This window comes from Lepidochelys olivacea (genome assembly GCF_965140295.1).
Source record: "Lepidochelys olivacea isolate rLepOli2 genome assembly, chromosome: 2".
NCBI classification, from domain to species: domain Eukaryota; kingdom Metazoa; phylum Chordata; order Testudines; family Cheloniidae; genus Lepidochelys; species Lepidochelys olivacea.
In genome coordinates this window covers 77,008,867-77,028,000 of record NC_140412.1, presented here as the reverse complement: position 1 = coordinate 77,028,000, position 19,134 = coordinate 77,008,867, and the positions used below count along the sequence as shown (strand labels likewise).

Below are 19,134 nucleotides of genomic sequence, written 5' to 3'. Positions count from 1 at the left end.
CCGCTGGCTGCGCGGGTGCCCCTGCTCCTCCATGGGCCGGAGGACTCAGGGCCGCCCCCCCTTTTCTTCCCTTCCAGCGGTGCTCCTCCTGCCGTGCCACCCTTTTGCTCCGGCAGCACTCCTCCTGCTGTGCCCCCCAATCGATTGTCGTGCGCGCACCCCACTTTGGAGACCACTGCCCTAGAGGACACCTTCAACTGCAAGTTATCTTACTTAATGCTCATGAGTCAAGCCTCAAGCTATCAGAATCTACAGTACTCAATAGCCTATGCCTGCTATATTCGTGAACTGTTGTACCACAGCTCCTTTTTTTTTCAGAAGTAAAATCAGCAGCATCTTTAGACTGTCTTGGAAGAATAGCCTTAATAGTCTGTCTTCTATAGTCTTCAATTTGTAAATTTCTTCTTATCCCTTAGCTGTGGGCTAATAGCCATAATTCTAGAAATCTCTCTTAACTTTGATGATTCCAAAATAGAACAAAACTGTCCTTTGTAATTTTCCTAAAATAACTCTCCTCTGATAGAAAAGGAACATGAAAAAGTCACATTTGTGGTTTCTGTGCTGGTGAAATCTGTGTTTTAGACAGAGGGGCAGAGCTTAGATTCAGCACACAAACAGTGGACTGGCGTACCTGCACCTCCTTCATGCTGGTTTATGTTCTCTATAATCCACGAGCTTCTTTATGCGAACATTTAGTACGTGGCAAGCCTGGGTGTGAATCTACCCTGGACTAGCCTGCCATGCACTAACTGTCCATGTGGATCTTGCTGCTGTGCATTAACAGTTCCTTAGTGTGTGCGACTGCTAGTGTACTAAATGTTCACGTAGACAAGCTTTAAGCTTTCATTTAAAAACAAAAACAAGCCTCTAGCTGTTATGGTTGCTAAGGTAACTTCAAAAATATGACCCAAGTGTAAATGATGCAGTGACATCTACCTACATTTGCAGAACCTGAATCCATAGCTCCGAGAAATGTGATCTGTACCATTCATCTCAATGGGTACTAACACAGATATCAATGATAATACTTTACGTCAATGCAGTTAACTCACTGCTCACTAAACCATAAAAGAAAGGAGAGAGAAGATCTCATTGTTAAGATAGGTTTCAGAGTAACAGCCATGTTAGTGTTGGGGACACTGGGGCATGGCCACTAGGTAACTCGAGGGGATGGAAGACCACGAGTGTCGATGAAGCCCCCTCGCACTAGGCCCAGGTGTCCTTGGCCCCCCCTCCCGCCTGGAAGCACTCGCAGCAGCTCTGCGTACTAGGCCCAAGTGTCCTTGGCCCCCCCGCCTGGAGGCACACACAGCAGTTATGCTGAGAATCTGCAACAATATGTTGCAGAGTCAGACTGCCTGAAACTAACCAAGGCCACACAGGGCAGATATGGAAGAACAATGCTGAATAAAGCAGCTTTATGTATAGTTTAATAAATGATACAGAGAACCAGGGTACTAGCTGGGAACTGGATTGGCTGGCTATATGGATACTTGGGGCAGCTTGCTATTGGATAAGTATGCTGGGAAAAAGGATGTATAAAAGCCTGTGTAACTTCCTGCTCTGTGTACAGGATTTGAGATTCAAATCTCCTGGTATCTATTTGAAGCTTCAAATAAACTTTTCTGCTTCTCCACCCCGTTGTGATTATTGGGTGTAGCACACCGGGTAACGAACCAACTTCAGCTGTTGTTTAGCCTCTTGGCACTGGGTGCCGGCAACAGTAACAGCCATGTTAGTCTGTATTCGCAAAAAGAAAAGGAGTACTTGTGGCACCTTAGAGACTAACCAATTTATCTGAGCATAAGCTTTCGTGAGCTACAGCTCACTTCATCGGATCCAATCTTATTACTGTTAAGATATATACTAGCTACTGTGAGTGACAGCTCAGTTTGACACCACATGCAAGTGGGACAGAGACACCACTACTTCCCCCCCCTTCCCAAATCAAGAAGCCAAGCTAAAGAAACACGGCAGAGCCTGGTGGTACATGACGTTGCTCAAGGGGGAGCCAATATCAAGAAGCTCAGCAGGACGCAAGAGCTTCATTGAGGGGAAGCCGAGCCCAGCAGAGCCCATGGGAGTAATCAGACTCCACTCCACAGTTATATTTGAACATCTGCACACTCTATTGTGAACAGTATGTCATGTATGTGAAGCTTATTTTATGGGCAGAGCATGGAGGACTACCATCACATTTTCCCACCAATCTGGTCCCCTGCAGAGGTGATTTATAAGAGAATGCTAGTCACACCCCCAACAATGGAAAGTTTGCTGAATTTCAATTATTGCCTGACAAACACAAAGACATGTTTTTTCAAAAGCCCTTCCTTTCAGATTAATGTTTGATGATTCTGTTATCAATTTACTGTGCTGCAAGAGGATAGAAAAATAACCCAGTCTATCAAAGGGCTGATGATATATCAATAAGGAACTTTCATTTTGTAGGTCAGAAAGATTAACAATGTTAGGAAGCTTTTGTTTTTTTTCTTATGGTTTTAACCAGATAAAATATTTGACAGCGTAAAGATAAAAGTACCACTATTCTTCTGCTTCTGTGCTTTACATACAATCTAAATGTTCCAATGCAAGTTCTCGGAAAAATCAACAATTTGATGTTAGAATCATCATTTTGATTCCTACTCGAACCTTGCTGCCTAACTCTATCAAAGGCAAACTTTCACAAAAGTGCAATAAAATGGCAAAATACCAGAAAATCTCCCTTCTTTTAACTTCTAAATGCATCTTATAGCAGACTGCAGGATAAGCCTTCAGATGCAAGATTCTACTTAGTACTAAAAGTTGGTGTGGGGAGTGGCTATTTGGGTGGAGAAGTTTAAATTATCATGTGGGTCATGCCCTTCAGCTGATGAAAATTCTCACTAAAACTTTAATGGAAGGGAAAAAAGAAATAATACAATTGGTAGCTGTAGTAAATTTTATGTGAAACTTTCCTGAAGAAATTAGTAAAGGTGGCTGGAAATATAATTTTACCCAAACATGCTTATATGCTCCAATCAGGCTTATATGCGCCAATCAGGCAATCTACAAAATTGAAGAAAATTGCATTTCAAAGAACCACTTATAGAATTTGGTTTGTTTGTTTAGCTTTCTACAGCAGATGTTACAGCACTTGACAGGGACACGATATGTGGTGGAGGTTTGGAAGGTCACTTTCAAAACACTGAGCTGGGAATACTTTAAAAAAATTATAACCCAGCAAGGCAATTCCAGCCCTACAGTAAAACAGTTCTTATTTGAAATATATTTTAAATAATAAATTGACGAGAGATTTTACATATAAAAAAGGAACTAGAGACTGCTGAATCAGACCAAAATGTAATCTAAATTAAAATAAGGCATATTGACTTCTTAAGTCAACTTAAATGTATTGACCTAAAAAGGTCAATGAACGTTAGCGAACAACAGAAGTCAATATGTACTGCATGCATGAATTGTTCATGTCTTTATATGAAGTTTCAAGCAAACTTAGCAAATTGAAAAGACAAGAAAAATGAAAAATATAGTGCCAAAGATAGCTCACATATTTCAGATGGTTTTAGGCCAATGTATTATATAATGTGATCAACATAACAAAACTAACGTTGATCACAGCCCAGAGATAAAAGTTATTTGAAAACAGGAGCTTGTATTTTCTTCTTTGGATTCATCATATAAAACCTGGAATGTGATAAAACCCAGTATTTATGATTCATTCTTTCTTTATATTTAAATAATAAGATGCCTATTCAAGGTTCCAGGAGAACTAACATAATTAAGTATACAATAAATACAACTCAATTAAAACTCATCAGCTTTAAAATAATCAGTTCCACAGAAACTCAGCCAGCCAACCACCCACACACACACCCTTCAGCATCTAGGAAGCATACTCTCAGCCCTTTCCAAAACCCCTCTCTACCAGGTGCCTTTTACAGCATGCCCAGAAAGTCACCAAATTCAGGCTATTTCAGGTCAAGAGAGGAAGCAAGTTCCAGAGAATCTTCACAGAGAATGCCCCCCAACTATCCTGCTCTCTTATAAAGAGGGGGATCCAGCCTGAACACCTCTACTGACCACAGCTGTGGCAGTATGGCATGCGGAGAGAGGCAATCCCTCAGGTAGACAGGTCCAAGGCTATTAACGGCTTCATAGGCCATAGCTAAAGACCAACGGGCAACCAGTGCCCCACTCAATAAGCGATCAGATACATTCTGCACAATCTTTAGTCTTCAAATGGTTTTAAATTTAAGGTGCAATCTCATGCATCACATTACAATATGCTAATCCTCACGTAACAAAAGCACGGGTAAAACAGTGGCAACTCTGCATCTGAAAGAAAAGGTCATAACTTCCTAGCCAAAAAGCTGACTGGGTCACTGCTGTAATATGAAAAGGAGGATTTGTGGCACCTTAGAGACTAACAAATTTATTTGAGCATAAGCTTTCGTGAGCTACAGCTCACTTCATCGGATGCATTTGGATGGATGTAATATGATTGTCAAACAGCAGCTGGGAGTCTAAAGTCACCCCTAAATTGCAACACTAGTAACTAAAGGCAGATTATTCCTTCAGTCAAAGGGGGTGATGTTACCTCTTCCATCTCTTCCAGAGGCTTTTCCCAACCCATCATCGGTCTTATCTGGGTGAGGTTCAGCTAGCCTGGTCTCATCCGTGCCCTCATCTCAACTAGACATTGGCTGAGGCATTGAACCGCACTGTCCAGATCAGACTAGCCAGACCTACAGTTAATCTAACAGCATAGTGATGACACTGCACCCCATCCCTCCTTACTAACCCTCCTAAATGACCCATATATGAACAGGAGGGATGACAGAATGGCATCCTGCGAGACCTCACATTTGAGAGCTGAGAGGAGAAGCAATAGCCCACAACTATCCACTAAGACCTCTCTGAAAGAAAAGACCAAAGCCACTGAAGAGCAGCCCTATCCACTCCTGTCAGATTATGCAGATGAGTCACCAACATACCATGATCAGTGGTATCGAAGGCAGCTGACAGATCTAATACCACCAGCACGAACACCTCATCATCATCTCCTGCCAGGAGGAGATCACGGACTCTGTGGCAAAGTCAGGTCTATATACCCAGATTGACATGGGTCACGGAGGTTAGTGGCACCTAGATAATGTGAGAGAGTTGTTCCACGACAAGCTTCTCCACAGTCTTATCCAAGAAGTGAAGAGTTAGGGTTAGGGTTAGGGTCAGTCAGATTTGTTACTGATCAGTAATTAGCAAGAGTGTCAGCATCAAGAAACATCTTTTTGAGCAAAGGTTGCATTATTGCTTCCTTCAAAGCAATAGACTCTCTAAGAGAGGTGTTGATGATCTCCACAAGCAAGGGACTCAGTAAGACAGCTTTGTACAGGGTAAAAAGGATTTATTCAGGGTTTGGACCCCTGTCAAGGACAGGAACACTTCTGTAAGCTGCTTTCAGTTAAGCCTACAGCTGTTAGGGGACATGGTTCAGGCCTGGGTCTGGGTTTGGAGCAGGCTAGTGGGTCTGGCTCAAACCAGGCAGGGCACTGAAGTCCTAAGCTGACTGGGCAGGAAAGCTTGGCACATCAGGTGGCAGCTCCCAGGGAGTTTCTGTGTCACAATGATATAAACCAATTTGCAAACCTAGAGAAAAACAAACTCCTGTCTGAAAGGAGATTTCAGTTTTAGATTTCTGTAATTTACGCGTAACAAAACAAGGACGAAAAAGGTTACAGACATACACACACTCTTGAATGTGTCCCTTTGAACAGAAATTCAAAATACAATTTTCTGCTCCTTCCCTACCCCCAAAAAGTGGAACTTGTATTTTGAATTTCTGTTCAAAGGGACGCATTCAACTGCCTGCTACTTCCCTTCCCCAAAAAAGTGGAACTTGAATTCATCCCTTTGAACAGAAATTCAAAGTACAATTGTCTGTTCCTTCCCTTCTGTTCTTTCCCTTCCCCAAATAAGTGGAAGCTTCACCTTTTTAGAACCAAGATCTCCACAAATATTTTCCCACATAGAAGCACATGGCACCGTCAAGAAGACAATACCTAGGATAACAACTTATTTCATACCTATAATAAATAAGTACTGTGCAGAAGCTTCATGTTCACTTGTACACAAGATTTTTTTTTGTTCATAGGCTTTCCCTATGGCTTTCTATCCTGTGCCATTGTTTAAATAAAAAGTTATTCTTTATAGTGTACTATTTTCAATATGATGCATCTGCCTTATGATCCGTCTAAGTTTAATTATAAAACTGCTTATAATTCACCCAAACTGTATAACTGAAAAGGAGGAATGTTAGGGGGCTTATTCCTTCACCCGCTTACTTCCCTAGTCCTTCTCGCATGAACAGAGAGCAACAATACGCGAAGTCCAAAGGTGCAAACAGTTCAATGTTTATTGCGGTGAACTTCCAGCAAGCATGATTCCAGTTTCCTTCCTTAGTGTCCCCCTTCCCAGTTCTGACACCACCGAACCTTGCCTCTGTCCCTGTTCCCGTTTCCCCCCCCTTAGCAAAACATGATTCCAATTTCCCCACCCCCATTCCCTGTTCCCATTCCCCCTGCTTACTTCCTGACTGACTGCAGACTATATAGTAAAACTTGAGTTCTGCTTAGCTATACCTTAACCAATCATTTTACTGAAATTTAACTAACCAATCCTAACATATTGTAACATGCATTTAACCAATTATATCCCACCACTTTAATTAGTTTACACCCAGCAAACTTAATTATACAGCAGACAGAAACAATCACAGAACCAGACAGTGATTATACAAACAATAGGGAAATGGGGACTACAATGATAGAACAACACAGAAATGAGGATTTCACATCCCAGCTATTGATAAGGGAGTCCTTACTGAACAGAAAACTATCAAAAACCCTTTTACACCCTCTAGGCTCTTCCCTTTCTCTGGAGGTGATAGATCAGATCACCTTTCTAACAGCCCCAGATTGCCTTCTGTCAATGTGACAGAGTTTGGAATGTGAGGATGTGACCGTTCGCTTCCCAGCTTATGGCTGCCTCTGCCGCTTAGCCAAAGGCCTTAGCCTAAGAACAGGGCCTCACGAAAGCTTATGCTCAAATAAATTGGTTAGTCTCTAAGGTGCCACAAGTACTCCTTTTCATTTTGCGAATACAGACTAACATGGCTGTTACTCTGAAACCTGACAGTAAGAGAAGGCCCTTACACCAGCAGACAGTGATTTTGATTCTTTCTTTTCTTCCTCTATAACTAGCGAAGTGATAAGAATACACCTAAATTCTTAGCATATAGGCCTTTACAGACAGGCCTGAATATCTATATCCTAAGTGAGCTGCTGCTCACGAAAGGTTATGCTCAAATAAATTTGTTAGTCTCTAAGGTGCCACAAGTTCTCCTTTTTTTCTAACAAGGAAGGGCAACCATCCTTGAGCGTTTAAGTGCTGCATAAAATGCTTTCAATGAAAATTTACCGTGAAAGCATGTTTTCATTTTCTAAAATATATAATTTTAGAAAGTTTCAACAAGTAGAGTCTATTAACAACAGCTACAAGACACTTTTTTTTGGAGTCTTACCAGGCTTACTTGCAGCAACATGGAATGCCTAGTTGCTGTGACAAAAAAAGCGACCCTCAACAGCTCCCCTCCCATCTTTTTTCTTCTGTGACTACTATCTTTATCTCTGAATAAAGGTAAGCTGATGACACACAATCCCATCAAAAACTCAAATTCCTAAGGGACTAAATATCTGAGAGTACTGGTACGGGCCTTTTACTTCACTTCCAGTTGAAATTCCAGACAGATAGGTAATGATTAATAGCCATTCATGGCCTTCAGATGAGTGTGCAATGCGCTGCAACAAAGGAAAGCTCTCAGTCAAGACTGTACCAGACATATGTTCACATCAAAATTACTACTCTTGTTGGTAGACTCAGTAAAGAGACAGAAGACTAGATGGACAAAGTCTGAACTGCTCTATCATCCCTGGAAACTGTCCCTCCAGGATACAGTTGAGGCCAAATTGGGAAGCTGCTGCAGAAATTTAAACTGTTGCTTCCTGCATTGCACTTTTCTGGACAGGAGGCTTCCACTGCCAATACTGTTAGTCTGGCACTTATCACCAGCGCAGCCCACTGATTTTAAAAATCTAGGGCCAATGTATACCACAAAATTGACCTGCCTGGGATTTTGAAACCAGATGCAAATAATCATTATTCAGATTTGGATAATTTGCTTAAAACATGAATGGGACATAAAACTTTCTTAAAAGTTTTTGAAAACCACATAAGACTTAACTTTTGAAAATACACTCTTAATATGATCAGTTTTGTGATACACAGTAGCTTTTGATTCTTGAGTGAACAGAGGTAGAGTACCAGAAATTCCATCTGTTTGAGAAAAAAGTCTGAGGGGCATGAGTGCACTTCCAATATTAGGTATCATCATGAAAGCAGACATTCACTTTCACAGGTATCCCACAGGAATGATGTATGTTCCATCATTATTACAGGTTTCAAAGGTCAATTTCGCTATCCGACACCTCCCTTTCTGATAGGCTCTGCTATCCTTATTCGTATAGGTTTCAATGGAATGACTTGCAGAGTAGGATACTACTCAACTTAAGTAAGGGAGTTAGAAACTGGGCCAAATTCACCCAACTCTCATAGGGCCAGATTCTGACATCCTCACTTACATTAAGTATTCATATTTAAACCAATAAATATTCATATTTAAATCAATATCAATGGAGGAGAAAGGTACTCGTCAACATTCCTAATAAGGGTAATAACTGTATGAGGCTTTCAATAAGAACACCGGTCAGGGATGGTCTAGGGCAGCATTTCTCAAACTGGGGTCCACAGACTGAGAATACCCCAGTGGGTCTGCCGGCCCTGCTGATCAACTTCTCCCCCTCCCTCCCAGTGCCTCCTGCATGCCGGGGAACAGCTGTTCAGCAGCATGCAGGAGGCGCTGGAAGGTAGGGTGAGGAGCGGGGACGGGATGTGCTCGGGGGAGGAATCATGTTTGGGGCTGCCAGTCCCACTGATCAACTCCTCTCTCTCCCTCCCAGTGCCTCCTGCATGCTGGAGAACAGCTGTTCAGGGGCATGGAGGAGGCCCTGGGAGTGATGGGGAGGAGCAGGGACAGGACACTTGGGGAGGGGGCAGAATCATGTCCCGGGCCTCCAGCCTTGCTGATCAACTCCTCCCCCTCCCTCCTCCATGCTGAGGAACAACTGTTCAGGGGCATGCAGGAGGCACTGGGAGGGAAAGAGAGGAACGGGGACGGAGCATGCTCGGGGGGTGGGAGGGGGGAGAGGCAAGGAAGAAGAGGTGCAGAGGTGGAGCAGGGTCGGAAAGAGGTGGGGGTGGGGCCTTAGAGGAAGAGATGGAGTGGTGGCGGGTCATAGGGCTGAGCTGGGGGGCTTGGAGGTCCCTGAAAGTTTTAAAATGAAAAGGGGATCCGCTAAAGTTTGAGAACTGCTGGTCCAGGGCATATGCAGAGCTGCTGGAACATGCAGGTTTCTCTGCACACTTTCCACTAAACAGCACATGAAATAAGGCAATTACAAACACAGCCATCCACACCTATGGAAGAAGAAGAGATTCTCTTGGAGACACTATGCCTGACAAATCATTACCTACAAGGTCAGTAAAATAAATGGAAAGGATTTTAACTTTGTACCTATCATTAAAGGTGAAGGAACTACGCATTTTATTTTACATTGTAACTTCTTTGGAGCAGGGAGTATCATTTTCTGTGTGTGTGTACGGTACCTAGCGCAATGGGGCCTTGACTTAGATTGAATTTCCCCTGTAGCGTAGCCAAGACCTAAGCTACATAATTTGAGTTAAGTGAATAGCTTAGATCTACTTATGTCTCTCCCATTGACTCCCCCTACTCTTCTCGATCTGGTGTAGCACATGAGTTGACGGGAGAGTGATCTGCAGTTGAATTAGCGGCTGTTCACTAGATCTGCTAAATCAACCGCAGATGCATCGATCACCATTCATGGATCCTCTGGTAAGTGTAAACAAGTCCTTATTTAAATTCTCTAGGCACTAATGCAATAACATTTTTTAAATAAATAAATAATAATTTTAAGGCCAACAGGAGGACGTCACAGATATCATATTAATTAATGCCAACACATGACAGCTGGTATGAGGAAGATTTGGAGTGGAAAGACAGAACCATGCATTTCCCCCTATTTAGGTCCTCACCATCAGTGTTTAAATATCTAATTTAGTGAAGACTGCAAATGAATAAAAGTCGGTCTTGAAGATACAAATAAATATTTGTGCAGTGTGAAAGAGTGTGAGAGACAGTCTCCCAGGGTGTGATTATCTGTGTGTCAGGGTGTGAATGTGTGGGTGTCAGCCAGTCAGGGTGTGAATAAAGTGTGTCGGGGTGTGAATTCAGGTGTCAGCCTGTGGGGGTGTGACTGCAGGGGGCGTAGGGCAGTGTATAGAAGTGTGTGTCGGGGTGTGACTGCAGGGGGCGTAGGGCAGTGTATAGAAGTGTGTGTCGGGGTGTGACTGCAGGGGGCGTAGGGCAGTGTATAGATGTCTGTGTCGGTGTGTGACTGCAGGGGGCGTAGGGCAGTGTATAGATGTGTGTGTCGGGGTGTGACTGCAGGGGGCGTAGGGCAGTGTACAGAAGTGTGTGTCGGGGTGTGACTGCAGGGGGCGTAGGGCAGTGTACAGAAGTGTGTGTCGGGGTGTGACTGCAGGGGGCGTAGGGCAGTGTATAGAAGTGTGTGTCGGGGTGTGACTGCAGGGGGCGTAGGGCAGTGTATAGAAGTGTGTGTCGGGGTGTGACTGCAGGGGGCGTACGGCAGTGTATAGATGTGTGTGTCGGGGTGTGACTGCAGGGGGCGTAGGGCAGTGTACAGAAGTGTGTGTCGGGGTGTGACTGCAGGGGGCGTAGGGCAGTGTACAGATGTGTGTGTCGGGGTGTGACTGCAGGGGGCGTAGGGCAGTGTATAGAAGTGTGTGTCGGGGTGTGACTGCAGGGGGCGTAGGGCAGTGTATAGAAGTGACTCGGGGTGTGACTGCAGGAAGTGTAGGGTAGTGTACAGAAGTGTGTGTCGGGGTGTGACTGCAGGGGGCGTAGGGCAGTGTATAGATGTGTGTGTCGGGGTGTGACTGCAGGGGGCGTAGGGCAGTGTATAGATGTGTGTGTCGGGGTGTGACTGCGGGGGCGTAGGGCAGTGTATAGATGTGTGTGTCGGGGTGTGACTGCAGGGGGCGTAGGGCAGTGTATAGATGTGTGTGTCGGGGTGTGACTGCAGGGGGCGTAGGGCAGTGTACAGAAGTGTGTGTCGGGGTGTGACTGCAGGGGGCGTAGGGCAGTGTATAGAAGTGTGTGTCGGGGTGTGACTGCGGGGGCGTAGGGCAGTGTATAGAAGTGACTCGGGGTGTGACTGCAGGAAGTGTAGGGCAGTGTACAGAAGTGTGTGTCGGGGTGTGACTGCAGGGGGCGTAGGGCAGTGTATAGATGTGTGTGTCGGGGTGTGACTGCAGGGGGCGTAGGGCAGTGTATAGAAGTGTGTGTCGGGGTGTGACTGCTGGGGGCGTAGGGCAGTGTATAGAAGTGTGTGTCGGGGTGTGACTGCTGGGGGCATAGGGCAGTGTATAGAAGTGTGTGTCGGGGTGTGACTGCAGGGGGCGTAGGGCAGTGTATAGAAGTGTGTGTCGGGTGTGACTGCAGGGGGCGTAGGGCAGTGTATAGATGTGTGTGTCGGGGTGTGACTGCAGGGGGCGTAGGGCAGTGTATAGATGTGTGTGTCGGGGTGTGACTGCAGGGGGCGTAGGGCAGCGTATAGATGTGTGTGTCGGGGTATGACTGCGGGGGCGTAGGGCAGTGTATAGAAGTGACTCGGGGTGTGACTGCAGGAAGTGTAGGGCAGTGTACAGAAGTGTGTGTCGGGGTGTGACTGCAGGGGGCATAGGGCAGTGTATAGATGTGTGTGTCGGGGTGTGACTGCAGGGGGCGTAGGGCAGTGTATAGATGTGTGTGTCGGGGTGTGACTGCAGGGGGCGTAGGGCAGTGTACAGAAGTGTGTGTCGGGGTGTGACTGCAGGGGGCGTAGGGCAGTGTATAGAAGTGACTCGGGGTGTGACTGCAGGAAGTGTAGGGCAGTGTACAGAAGTGTGTGTCGGGGTGTGACTGCAGGGGGCGTAGGGCAGCGTATAGATGTGTGTGTCGGGGTGTGACTGCGGGGGCGTAGGGCAGTGTATAGAAGTGACTCGGGGTGTGACTGCAGGAAGTGTAGGGCAGTGTACAGAAGTGTGTGTCGGGGTGTGACTGCAGGGGGCATAGGGCAGTGTATAGATGTGTGTGTCGGGGTGTGACTGCAGGGGGCGTAGGGCAGTGTACAGAAGTGTGTGTCGGGGTGTGACTGCAGGGGGCGTAGGGCAGTGTATAGAAGTGTGTGTCGGGGTGTGACTGCAGGGGGCGTAGGGCAGTGTATAGAAGTGACTCGGGGTGTGACTGCAGGAAGTGTAGGGCAGTGTACAGAAGTGTGTGTCGGGGTGTGACTGCAGGGGGCGTAGGGCAGTGTATAGATGTGTGTGTCGGGGTGTGACTGCAGGGGGCGTAGGGCAGTGTATAGAAGTGTGTGTCGGGGTGTGACTGCTGGGGGCGTAGGGCAGTGTATAGAAGTGTGTGTCGGGGTGTGACTGCAGGGGGCGTAGGGCAGTGTATAGATGTGTGTGTCGGGCTGTGACTGCAGGGGGCGTAGGGCAGTGTATAGATGTGTGTGTCGGGGTGTGACTGCAGGGGGCGTAGGGCAGTGTATAGATGTGTGTGTCGGGGTGTGACTGCAGGGGGCGTAGGGCAGTGTATAGAAGTGTGTGTCGGGGTGTGACTGCAGGGGGCGTAGGGCAGTGTATAGAAGTGTGTGTCGGGGTGTGACTGCAGGGGGCGTAGGGCAGTGTATAGAAGTGTGTGTCGGGGTGTGACTGCTGGGGGCGTAGGGCAGTCGGTGAGGGTGTGAATGCAGGGGGCGTAGGGCAGTGTACAGAAGTGTGTGTCGGGGTGTGACTGCAGGGGGCGTAGGGCAGTGTATAGAAGTGTGTGTCGGGGTGTGACTGCAGGGGGCGTAGGGCAGTGTATAGAAGTGTGTGTCGGGGTGTGACTGCAGGGGGCGTAGGGCAGTCGGTGAGGGTGTGACTGCAGGGGGCGTAGGGCAGTCGGTGAGGGTGTGACTGCAGGGGGCGTAGGGCAGTGTATAGATGTGTGTGTCGGGGTGTGACTGCTGGGGGCGTAGGGCAGTCGGTGAGGGTGTGAATCCAGGGGGCGTAGGGCAGTGTACAGAAGTGTGTGTCGGGGTGTGACTGCAGGGGGCGTAGGGCAGTGTATAGAAGTGTGTGTCGGGGTGTGACTGCAGGGGGCGTAGGGCAGTCGGTGAGGGTGTGACTGCAGGGGGCGTAGGGCAGTGTATACAAGTGTGTGTCGGGGTGTGACTGCAGGGGGCGTAGGGCAGTCGGTGAGGGTGTGACTGCAGGGGGCGTAGGGCAGTCGGTGAGGGTGTGACTGCAGGGGGCGTAGGGCAGTGTATAGAAGTGTGTGTCGGGGTGTGACTGCAGGGGGCGTAGGGCAGTGTATAGAAGTGTGTGTCGGGGTGTGACTGCAGGGGGCGTAGGGCAGTGTATAGAAGTGTGTGTCGGGGTGTGACTGCAGGGGGCGTAGGGCAGTGTATAGAAGTGTGTGTTGGGGTGTGACTGCAGGGGGCGTAGGGCAGTGTATAGAAGTGTGTGTCGGGGTGTGACTGCAGGGGGCGTAGGGCAGTCGGTGAGGGTGTGACTGCAGGGGGCGTAGGGCAGTCGGTGAGGGTGTGACTGCAGGGGGCGTAGGGCAGTGTATAGATGTGTGTGTCGGGGTGTGACTGCTGGGGGCGTAGGGCAGTCGGTGAGGGTGTGAATCCAGGGGGCGTAGGGCAGTGTACAGAAGTGTGTGTCGGGGTGTGACTGCAGGGGGCGTAGGGCAGTGTATAGAAGTGTGTGTCGGGGTGTGACTGCAGGGGGCGTAGGGCAGTCGGTGACGGTGTGACTGCAGGGGGCGTAGGGCAGTCGGTGAGGGTGTGACTGCAGGGGGCGTAGGGCAGTCGGTGAGGGTGTGACTGCAGGGGGCATAGGGCAGTGTATAGATCTGTGTGTCGGGGTGTGACTGCAGGGGGCGTAGGGCAGTGTATAGAAGTGTGTGTCGGGGTGTGACTGCAGGGGGCGTAGGGCAGTGTATAGAAGTGTGTGTCGGGGTGTGACTGCAGGGAGCGTAGGGCAGTCGGTGAGGGTGTGACTGCAGGGGGCGTAGGGCAGTCGGTGAGGGTGTGACTGCAGGGGGCGTAGGGCAGTGTATAGAAGTGTGTGTCGGGGTGTGACTGCAGGGGGCGCAGGGCAGTGTATAGAAGTGTGTGTCGGGGTGTGACTGCAGGGGGCGTAGGGCAGTATATAGAAGTGTGTGTCGGGGTGTGACTGCAGGGGGCGTAGGGCAGTCGGTGAGGGTGTGACTGCAGGGGGCGTAGGGCAGTCGGTGAGGGTGTGACTGCAGGGGGCGTAGGGCAGTGTATAGATGTGTGTGTCGGGGTGTGATTGCAGGGGGCGTAGGGCAGTGTATAGAAGTGTGTGTCGAGGTGTGACTGCAGGGGGCGTAGGGCAGTGTATAGATGTGTGTGTCGGGGTGTGACTGCTGGGGGCGTAGGGCAGTCGGTGAGGGTGTGAATCCAGGGGGCGTAGGGCAGTGTACAGAAGTGTGTGTCGGGGTGTGACTGCAGGGGGCGTAGGGCAGTGTATAGAAGTGTGTGTTGGGGTGTGACTGCAGGGGGCGTAGGGCAGTGTATAGAAGTGTGTGTCGGGGTGTGACTGCAGGGGGCGTAGGGCAGTCGGTGAGGGTGTGACTGCAGGGGGCGTAGGGCAGTCGGTGAGGGTGTGACTGCAGGGGGCGTAGGGCAGTGTATAGAAGTGTGTGTCGGGGTGTGACTGCAGGGGGCGTAGGGCAGTGTATAGAAGTGTGTGTCGGGGTGTGACTGCAGGGGGCGTAGGGCAGTGTATAGAAGTGTGTGTCGGGGTGTGACTGCAGGGGTCGTAGGTCAGTGTATAGAAGTGTCTGTCGGGGTGTGACTGCAGGGGGCGTAGGGCAGTCGGTGAGGGTGTGACTGCAGGGGGCATAGGGCAGTGTATAGATGTGTGTGTCGGGGTGTGACTGCAGGGAGCGTAGGGCAGTGTATAGAAGTGTGTGTCGGGGTGTGACTGCAGGGGGCGTAGGGCAGTGTATAGAAGTGTGTGTCGGGGTGTGACTGCAGGGGGCGTAGGGCAGTCGGTGAGGGTGTGACTGCAGGGGGCGTAGGGCAGTCGGTGAGGGTGTGACTGCAGGGGGCGTAGGGCAGTGTATAGAAGTGTGTGTCGGGGTGTGACTGCAGGGGGCGCAGGGCAGTGTATAGAAGTGTGTGTCGGGGTGTGACTGCAGGGGGCGTAGGGCAGTGTATAGAAGTGTGTGTCGGGGTGTGACTGCAGGGGGCGTAGGGCAGTCGGTGAGGGTGTGACTGCAGGGGGCGTAGGGCAGTCGGTGAGGGTGTGACTGCAGGGGGCGTAGGGCAGTGTACAGATGTGTGTGTCGGGGTGTGATTGCAGGGGGCGTAGGGCAGTGTATAGAAGTGTGTGTCGAGGTGTGACTGCAGGGGGCGTAGGGCAGTGTATAGATGTGTGTGTCGGGGTGTGACTGCAGGGGGCGTAGGACAGTGTATAGAAGTGTGTGTCGGGGTGTGACTGCAGGGGACGTAGGGCAGTGTATAGATGTGTGTGTCGGGGTGTGAGTGCAGGGGGCGTAGGGCAGTCGGTGAGGGTGTGAGTGCAGGGGGCGTAGGGCAGTCGGTGAGGGTGTGACTGCAGGGGGCGTAGGGCAGTGTATAGAAGTGTGTGTCGGGGTGTGACTGCAGGGGGCGTAGGGCAGTGTATAGAAGTGTGTGTCGGGGTGTGACTGCAGGGGGCGTAGGGCAGTGTATAGAAGTGTGTGTCGGGGTGTGACTGCTGGGGGCGTAGGGCAGTCGGTGAGGGTGTGAATGCAGGGGGCGTAGGGCAGTGTACAGAAGTGTGTGTCGGGGTGTGACTGCAGGGGGCGTAGGGCAGTGTATAGAAGTGTGTGTCGGGGTGTGACTGCAGGGGGCGTAGGGCAGTCGGTGAGGGTGTGACTGCAGGGGGCGTAGGGCAGTCGGTGAGGGTGTGACTGCAGGGGGCGTAGGGCAGTGTATAGATGTGTGTGTCGGGGTGTGACTGCTGGGGGCGTAGGGCAGTCGGTGAGGGTGTGAATCCAGGGGGCGTAGGGCAGTGTACAGAAGTGTTTGTCGGGGTGTGACTGCAGGGGGCGTAGGGCAGTGTATAGAAGTGTGTGTTGGGGTGTGACTGCAGGGGGCGTAGGGCAGTGTATAGAAGTGTGTGTCGGGGTGTGACTGCAGGGGGTGTAGGGCAGTCGGTGAGGGTGTGACTGCAGGGGGCATAGGGCAGTGTATAGATGTGTGTGTCGGGGTGTGACTGCAGGGGGCGTAGGGCAGTGTATAGAAGTGTGTGTCGGGGTGTGACTGCAGGGGGCGTAGGGCAGTCGGTGAGGGTGTGACTGCAGGGGGCGTAGGGCAGTGTATAGAAGTGTGTGTCGGGGTGTGACTGCAGGGGGCGTAGGGCAGTGTATAGAAGTGTGTGTCGGGGTGTGACTGCAGGGGGCGTAGGGCAGTGTATAGAAGTGTGTGTTGGGGTGTGACTGCAGGGGGCGTAGGGCAGTGTATAGAAGTGTGTGTCGGGGTGTGACTGCAGGGGGCGTAGGGCAGTCGGTGAGGGTGTGACTGCAGGGGGCGTAGGGCAGTCGGTGAGGGTGTGACTGCAGGGGGCATAGGGCAGTGTATAGATGTGTGTGTCGGGGTGTGACTGCAGGGGGCGTAGGGCAGTGTATAGAAGTGTGTGTCGGGGTGTGACTGCAGGGGGCGTAGGGCAGTCGGTGAGGGTGTGACTGCAGGGGGCGTAGGGCAGTCGGTGAGGGTGTGACTGCAGGGGGCGTAGGGCAGTGTATAGAAGTGTGTGTCGGGGTGTGACTGCAGGGGGCGCAGGGCAGTGTATAGAAGTGTGTGTCGGGGTGTGACTGCAGGGGGCGCAGGGCAGTGTATAGAAGTGTGTGTCGGGGTGTGACTGCAGGGGGCGTAGGGCAGTGTATAGATGTGTGTGTCGGGGTGTGACTGCAGGGAGTGTAGGGCAGTGTATAGAAGTGTGTGTCGGGGTGTGACTGCAGGGGGCGTAGGGCAGTGTATAGAAGTGTGTGTCGGGGTGTGACTGCAGGGGGCGTAGGGCAGTGTATAGAAGTGTGTGTCGGGGTGTGACTGCAGGGAGTGTAGGGCAGTGTATAGAAGTGTGTGTCGGGGTGTGACTGCAGGGAGTGTAGGGCAGTGTATAGAAGTGTGTGTCGGGGTGTGACTGCAGGGGGCGTAGGGCAGTGTATAGAAGTGTGTGTCGGGGTGTGACTGCAGGGGGCGTAGGGCAGTGTATAGAAGTGTGTGTCGGGGTGTGACTGCAGGGAGTGTAGGGCAGTGTATAGAAGTGTGTGTCGGGGTGTGACTGCAGGGAGTGTAGGGCAGTGTATAGAAGTGTGTGTCGGGGTGTGACTGCAGAGGACGTAGGGCAGTGTATAGATGTGTGTGTCGGGGTGTGACTGCAGGGAGTGTAGGGCAGTGTATAGAAGTGTGTGTCGGGGTGTGAGTGCAGGGGGCGTAGGGCAGTCGGTGAGGGTGTGACTGCAGGGGGCGTAGGGCAGTGTATAGAAGTGTGTGTCGGGGTGTGAATGCAGGGGGCGTAGGGCAGTCGGTGAGGGTGTGAATGCAGGGGGCGTAGGGCAGTCGGTGAGGGTGTGAATGCAGGGGGCGTATCAGTGTGGGCTGCCGGGAGCCGGGCGCTGGCTCCGTGTCACTCACCGACGGTGGCGATGTAAGAGGCGGCGGGGGGCGGCCCGGCCGGGCTGGGCTCCGTGTACCTCCTCACGATGGAGGTTTTCCCCACGCAGGACTCCCCGGCCATCACTATTTTCACCAGCAGCGGCTTCCCCGCGGAGCAGTGCCCCGGCCCAGCCATGTCCCGTCCCGGGGGCACGTCATGTGGTCCCGGAAAGGGGCGAGCGGCGGCAACACCCGGCCGGTGCCCCGGGGCACCGCGGGCGGGTCCTTCCGAGCTTCACAGACAGGCAGGAGGGACCCGCCTTCGCCGCTTGCGGCCCCAGCTGCTCCGGGACTCTCCGGCCTTGCAAAACAGCCGCTTCCCGCCGCCCGGCTGCGTGCGTGCGCGTCTCGGGGTGGCGGGGCTGTGTCTGTCCGTCTGTCCCCGCTTCTCGGGGTGGGGCTCTGTCTGTCCGTGCGAGCGCCTGGGCGTGGTCGGGCTGTGAAAAGATTGTGTGAGTTTTCGGGGGCGGGGCTTTGTCTGCCTGTGTGAGCTTCTGGGAGTGGGGCTGTGTCTGTCTATCTGTCTGCTCCTGGGGGTAGGGCTCTGTCTGCGTGAGCTTCTGGGAGTGGCGGGGCTCTGTCTGTCTGTCTGCCCGCCTGTGAGCGAGCTCCAGCTCTGTCTGGCTGAGCGCTCCGAGGGCAGCGTCAGGGCTCTGGCTGTGCCTGCTTCCTCCATTAGCCCCTATTTGACTTTTCTTCCCCTTGGCAAATCCTGGCGCCCGAGCCCCAGTCCCTGCGCTGGGAGGTTCCTACATAAAAGGCACGGAAGTGGTTGTGTCCTCACGCTCAGAAATGAGCAGTGGGAAGCCTGCACCACCCTTCCAGTGCCGAGTGTACAATGTCACACACAGCCAACTGGCTTTTGTGTGAAGGTCAGATGGAAAAGTAGTTGCTCCACACAAAGGGTTAATCGTTTGAGTAATTTGTAATGCTTATTGCTAGAGGGGAAGTAAAGGGTCGATCATCTGAGGTGGTTTCGAAAGAAGAAGGCTCTGTGGTGAAAGCCTAACAGGAACTTATCTCAGAAAGTCCATTTTGGCACCCATTCAGCTCATTTGTTCTTCCTCGGCAGGGCACAAGATGCTTTAATGCAGGGTTCATATGCTATAGATAAAATCCTGTCTTTTCCAGTACTGCTTACTACAGCAGCCAAACAAAACAA

General features: G+C 50.8%; 1 protein-coding gene across 3 annotated transcripts in view; it reads right to left on the bottom strand.

The window, feature by feature from the left end:
• Window positions 1–18,492, bottom strand: part of LOC311515448 (ras-related protein Rab-10-like) — a 55,698-nt gene extending 37,206 nt beyond the window's left edge. For 2 of the 3 annotated variants that reach the window (XR_014710139.1, XM_084618514.1), the window contains exon 1: window positions 17,952–18,492. Coding sequence is in view for 2 of the 3 variants with exons in the window: in XM_084618514.1 (XP_084474640.1) it covers window positions 17,952–18,108 (157 nt within the window). In the remaining variant the exon portion in view is untranslated. The remainder of the gene's footprint in view (window positions 1–17,951) is intronic. The other variant, XM_084618515.1, reaches the window with a different exon arrangement.
• Between the last annotated feature and the right edge of the window lie 642 nt (window positions 18,493–19,134).